The sequence below is a fragment of the Atta cephalotes genome (genome assembly GCF_000143395.1).
Source record: "Atta cephalotes unplaced genomic scaffold scaffold00013, whole genome shotgun sequence".
NCBI lineage: Eukaryota > Metazoa > Arthropoda > Insecta > Hymenoptera > Formicidae > Atta > Atta cephalotes.
In genome coordinates this window covers 2,960,369-2,966,927 of record NW_012130077.1, presented here as the reverse complement: position 1 = coordinate 2,966,927, position 6,559 = coordinate 2,960,369, and the positions used below count along the sequence as shown (strand labels likewise).

The 6,559-nt window shown below is 32.0% G+C and overlaps 1 protein-coding gene across 1 annotated transcript; it reads right to left on the bottom strand.

The window, feature by feature from the left end:
* Positions 1-146: 146 nt before the first annotated feature.
* On the bottom strand, positions 147-4,770 carry LOC105617513 (guanine nucleotide exchange factor for Rab-3A-like). The gene is made up of 8 exons (XM_012199069.1): positions 4,436-4,770; positions 3,269-3,560; positions 2,788-3,036; positions 2,275-2,513; positions 1,546-1,929; positions 676-778; positions 514-580; positions 147-226 (listed from the first exon to the last, which is right to left on the bottom strand). The coding sequence occupies exons 1-8, from the start codon at positions 4,768-4,770 to the stop codon at positions 147-149; spliced, it is 1,749 nt and encodes a 582-aa protein (XP_012054459.1).
* Between the last annotated feature and the right edge of the window lie 1,789 nt (positions 4,771-6,559).

Sequence of the window (6,559 nt, the reverse complement as noted above, 5' to 3'; positions counted from 1 at the left end):
CATTGCCTCTCCCCTTCGCTGCAGAAAAGGCCGATAATCGATGAGAGCATCACTTATTCTGTACAATTCATAAACTTCTATTTCCAAGCAATAAATTCTTGACTCGAATTGATTCGAGACTAGATGACATCCCGCCTACGCGAACCTCAAGACGACAATGCCAGACCCAACCGTGCGAAAACCATTTCTTTTCTTAGCCGCGTGATCTCCCAATAAACGTCATGGACTGCAGATTAAAAAATTCCATTATTAACAGAAAAAGTAAAAATTAGTTTTAATTCTTAATATTTTTTTATCATTTCCAATATTTAACTCATCATTTATGTACACGGTAAGCTATATTTGTCGAAAATCTATAACTCCTAAAGAGTGCATGATAAATATGAACAATGTATTTAAAAAATGTATAAAACTTTCTAATAAATTATTAAACATACAGTTTGTTATGTGCTTTAATAAGATTTATCTTTATTATTATGCTTAAGACATTCCATTCAAGCTTGAAAGACATACCTGAGCTCTTGACGAGACCACGCTCGATGTATCTCAGATAATTAAGAAAGTCACATACTGCTATAATCTACAAACAAAAAACATAATTTCTTACAAAAATAACTTTTAAAGGTAATTTTAAAATACATAATTTTAAATAATAGTTATATGTGTAGAACTTACTCGATTGCGACAAATCTGCGAAATACATTGCCACTGATTTTCTTGATCACCAAGTCGCATACGATAGTGACATTGCCGTGGTGCTTCCAATAGCGCACATTTTCTGTAATCGAAATATTATCATTGTTTCATATAAAAAATTTTTTTATATGATTTTATATTTTTTAAAGAAACATCTTAAATAATAGTATAATAAATAATAATAATTTTCCAACTATTGTTGCAACTTTGCAATTTTACAAATTATAATGCAATGTTATTGTAGATACGTTACAGAAACATAGAATTGCGAAGATTTAAGAACAGTACAGCAATATATTAATTGACGCATCAAAAAGATTATGAATATTACAATGTAATAATTAAATGTATCTCTCAAAACGAAAATAAATTAAAATAGATTTTTTTCTATCCGAATGCGTATTTTAAATAGTGAATACTTTTTTTTTATTTAATTGGATTCAATTTGATTCAATTAGATGCAATTGGATTGAAAAATTTTTATATTTCCTATTCAAAATTTTGAATTGAATAGTATTCACAATGTATTTGCATAGAAAAAGCTAATATTATTTTTAAATTGAAAGGCATAGAGATATGCTCCATGCAATTCCTATAAGTGAATAAAAATGCATTCAGGATTGAAAAGCATTCATTTTAATATGAATCAATATTTTTGAAAATCTGAATCCATTTCAATTCATTTCAATCCATTCTCGTTTGCTGGGCTATGAATATATTACAATGTAATAATAAAATGTATCTAATATTTGATTATCCTCTAAATGGCACATGAAATCTCACAGTCTTTTTCTTTTATAATATGAAGATATGAAGTATTTCAAGATAGTGAGAAGCGTAAGGACGTACTTGGGAAAAGCAAGTTTCGTTTTATCGCTGACGGCCTCGATAAATATGATGCCATCCAGAACGGCTTGCCTGACCTTGGCTCCCAATTCTTTATTCGGAAAATCCAAACAAAGATCAATATCCTCCTTGAATACTCTCGCAACAAAGGGATCGCTCTTATCGACGCAAGGGTTTGCCTTCCACCTAAGAAATTCTGTATGCACTCTCGGATCGACTTCCAGACCAGAATCTTTGCATTCTCTTTCCTTCTCCTTCTCACGATCACGCTTCCAATCTCTCTCGAGAATCTCTTTGTCAGTCGGTAAAGGCGGCCTTTGTTCTTTTACAGGCGAATCAGGAGGCGAATTCTCTCGACCATATTTTAAATTAAAATGCGATGGCGATCTGTGCAACAGAATTGTGTGTAAATTAATTTTAAACGTATTTCTAATTTTATTTTTATTTTAACTTACAAAAATAAACGCAATAACTTTTTATATCTTTTTAAATAATTATTTATTTTATTCGCATTTTAAACCATATTTTAATTTTAATTTTAAAATAAATTTTAAAATACAATTCTGTCTAATATGTCAATTATAACACGTAAAAATATATTTTCGAAACCGACAAGCGACATAGAAATGCATAAAATCATAAATATTATAAAGTATCGCTTGAATTTCTCATTTTCAAGGTACCTTTTGCAATTTTGAAAAATTATAAATTTAAAAGAAAATTGTTTATTACCTCCGGTGTTTCTTCATAAAAAGCCCTTGTTGATTCTCTTCCCCATTGTTAATGCGTGCTTTTGTATCGATTTGAGGATGCAAATGAGGATTGGGCCGTGATGGTGTAGACGTGAGTACCAAAGTTTTCAAAGCCGCTACTTCAGCTGCGAGAACTTCTGATTTCATGCGGCTCTCTTCCAGAAGACGCTCTGCCGTCGCCTGACGTACATTTGCTTCTCGAACCATGTTATGTGCCTCCTGAACATACATTTTGTAATTTAACGAAATTTAATTTCTTAACCAATCATTAAAACCATCTAATATCATTTTGTAAAGAATTAAATTAATGTATTAATTTAAACCTGAAATATCGAGGATAATTACGTTTTTCTTTTCTGTTAAATCTTTGAAAACAACTTCTAACATTCTACATAGACAACTTTAATTTTGTTAAATTATAATTTCGTTTTTTAACATTTTAGTGTTGTATCTTGTTCTTTTTATTTAATTTCTTTTGTAATATATGACTAACTTGAAAGAGACTGGCAGTGAGTTCTTCGAGCTCGGCTTCTACATCCTGTCTGATTCGAGAAAGTCTAGCCACTTCCTCATCCTTCAATTTCAATTCTTCATGAGCTCTTTTAAGTTCCTCTTGCAGTTTCGCTACCGCGTGCTCCTTTACCTCGGCAACTGCTCTTCCCCATTGCAGGGTGGTAGGCGATGGCGGACCATTGATCTTTTTAGGAACACACAGTAACTCTTGCTTCGATAATTCTTCCGGCTGGAATAATTTTTACAAACATCACGTAAATATTCGTAAATTTATTTCTTAATGTATTTAATATATTAGGTGTGGGAAAAAGTTTATGGCGTTTTTCCCGTGGATTGGCATTAAAAAAACGTCGTGAACTTTTTATATTCGTAGTTATTTTTATTCCCTTATTTTAATTTCCCATTTCTATATGAAATGAGATATTAAAATTAAAATTTGATAAGATAAATATTGAAATTACCAGCGTATCTTTAGGAAGACAAAGTCTCTTGGATTCAACGGAATTGTCCTTTTTCAAATCCGTATTGGGTTTTTCATTGCTACCTTTTCCCACGGATTCAGTTTTGTTCAATCGAAAATCCAAAGGTTTTGTACGTTGAGCTTCAGATTCTGAGACTTCCAGTTCGTGAGATTTTAGTTTTTCGCAGGGTTTTACGGACGTCTTCTCTTCCAATGGATTTCGATGCCGTGACAGGACACCTTGTAGTTTTTCGTTGTACGTGAATAGTGGAGTGGTTTTGGTTGAGTTGGAACTAAAATATGCAAATATCTTTATAATTAATATAATTATCAATAGTATAAATATACATACAACAACAATAATATATAATTAATGATATGTAGCACTTCAAATATCGATCGAGTAACTTGAATATAACATTCGTGCAACAAAAAAGAGAAATTTTGCAGAGAATAGAAAGTTACTTTTTAAGAATAACTTTTACAGTTACTTTTAAAGTAACAAGTTACAGTTACTCGTTACCGAGTAGAAAAAGTAACAAGTTAGCGTTACCAGTTACCTCGATTTTTAAAAGTAACTTCTTATCATTACTTGAGAAAGTAACTTTTCATTATTTTTCTGTTACTTTTTTAAAATCGATGACCACCAATCACAGTGGAGCCTAAGGACTTTCTAGTCTACGAGTGGCTTGTGTCCAATCATATCGTGTCCAATCATGTGCAAAGTAACAATAAAAGTAATTGTAAAATTCGTTATCATTACCAAAAAAATGTAACTTTGTTACCGTTACAATTATCAAAGAAAAAAGTAGTTACCAGTAAAATTATCAAAAAAGTAATTTGTAACTGTAACTTCATTACAAGTAACGAGTTACTTCCATTCCTTGGAATTTTACAATTGCAGCAAAACCATTACTGATACTGCACATTCGATAAAAGAATGAAAAAAGAAGACTAAACTAATTGTAAGTTGAGACAATTAATTATTGAACATTGTAACAAACATTGTATTTAATTTTAAAGAAAATAGAAAATTTTGCAGAGTAAATCTCTCAAATTAGAAACAAATTTTATGAATGTATCTTCAAAAAAAATTAATTAAACATCCTTTATACTTTGTAAGAGAGCGATTTCGATAGAAAAATTCAACAATCAACGTTAAACGCACCTATCATCTAGGAACTTGTTGTCATCTTCGTCGAATAGACTAGTGGGCTCTTCGTCCTCATCTTCACGCTTTGTAGCATATCCGAAAAGATCGGTAGCTGCTCTCGCAAGGTCTGATTTAAGAATAGGATGAGGTGGATGCAGCGTAGCACAATCAGTTTCGTCTGTATAAAGCTCATCCTCGTCTGTGGTGTATTCCTCGTCGCCGGTTGTTCCGGTACTCCCAGCCCTTCTGTGCTTCGTCGTAAGCGGTCGATAGGCGTATTCATTCGAACCAGAAACCGACTCGTTGGATTCCATTGACTCAGGCTGTTGCTGCTCCTGAACTTCTTTCATGACGCCTCACTGTGACCGGATGTAGTCTTCAAGCTTGCTATAACATTTGGTACCTCAGTTATCTCAAAAGTGATATGTAAAAATTTTCTTTTCTTTTGTTTCATTATCAAGTATGCTCTATCTTTTATATTTCAGAAATGCTTCAATAAAAGTCTACGAATATCAATACTATAAATCAATCTTAAACGGTAAATAATCGACTTTGTAATTTGTTAAAAAATTAATAAAATTAAGACAATCAATTATAAAAAATAATTGTTTAAATTAATAATTAATAAGCTTATATTTTAAAAGTTAAATATATAAATAATACTTTGAGTAATTAATTATATTCTTACTTAATTTATTACAATTTATTCTTATAATTTATTATATTCATAATGTGAAATTCATTCAACTTTATTTTTAACGGTTGATTAATTGTACGCATGATTATACAATATTAGTATTTGACGAAAACTAATGGAAATTTTCTTCGTGCACCAGAAACTATACAAAAAATGTTTGTTTTATAAATAACTCGCGAATTCCAAGCATTCCTTGCATGTGGGCATCAACATGGACATGCGTGTTGCACGTATATTTCTCTGGTTATTGTGTAAACATGCCTCAGGAAATTTAAGCTTATTTAACACTCCAACCACGTCAAATAAGTCTATTTATTCTCTAGGTCATTTACGCAATCCTCATAAACCTACGTGCGAAAATTTAATTGATAACAGCTGAAAAAGAAGAGCAGTTCCTGCTCATTAATAAAGATTGCGGTACTGTTAATTGCTTTAATTATATATTTATTAAGTCGAATAGTATATAATATAAAATATGAAACATTGCGCATTTGAACACGAGACTAGTGTAGAATCCTATTTTTAGATTTATCTTTTCTGACACTGTTTCGTTTGACTATTCTAATACCTTCTAACCACTCCAATGCTTGCAGTTACAATACAATTTGAAATAATGAAAAGGAACGAATGTGTGCTATCGTGCGGCACGCATATCCTTACGTCAGCCTTCCATATCGTGCACGTGATACTTAAATGAGAAATACATGTATCCACTTATACACCCTTCTACAAATCAAAAATAATTAGTAACTTGGCGAATTTCTATTCCTTTTGTAGATCGTTAATACAACATAACTCAAATGACAGTAAAAAAACATGATAATAAATTCGTGTTAATTAAACGCAAGTATTTTATAGTTAAAATCTCCGTATAAATACAATACTAATTAAAAAATTGATTGTTATTAATACATTCAGTTTTAAAAGATATAACCGTATTTTTCTCCTGGTAATTCACAGAATACGAGTAAACTTCCGGCTTAATTCCGGGGAATAGCGTTAATTGGCGTGGAAGCGTTAAAGTACGTGGAAAAACATAATTTACATACACTCAACCAATTGCTTCTATCGAGCTAGAACTCTATTAATTTCGGAATCTTGAATTTTGAAAAATTATTCAATATATCTCACTTGATTCTTCATTTTCTAACACGATCACTGTGATAGATGCTGATAGACGGACCATAATTTCTCTGATCAGAATCACGGGACGATGCTAATGACTCGTTCGATATTCGAGAATTATTCCCCTTGTATTCTCGCGGGGCAGCCCGTTAACAATGTAATAGGCGGTACTGTGGGATCCACCAAGATGATTTCCTTGGGGGCTATATAAAGGACGCGCGGGGATTGCGTCACGGTTAAATCGTGATCGCGCGAGAAGGCGGCGAGTGGTACAGCCGGGCACACGCAGACACGCTATGCTTCTCTCTCTCTCTCTC

Excerpts from the sequence above, each read along its gene's own strand:
- LOC105617513 (XM_012199069.1), bottom strand. The coding sequence starts at position 4,770 with ATGAAAGAAGTTCAGGAGCAGCAACAGCCTGAGTCAATGGAATCCAAC. Across the intron at positions 2,514-2,787 it reads TCACTGCCAGTCTCTTTCAA|GAGGCACATAACATGGTTCG; the intron begins GTTAGTCATATA and ends ATGTATGTTCAG. Across the intron at positions 227-513 it reads TGGTCTCGTCAAGAGCTCAG|TCCATGACGTTTATTGGGAG; the intron begins GTATGTCTTTCA and ends TTTAATCTGCAG.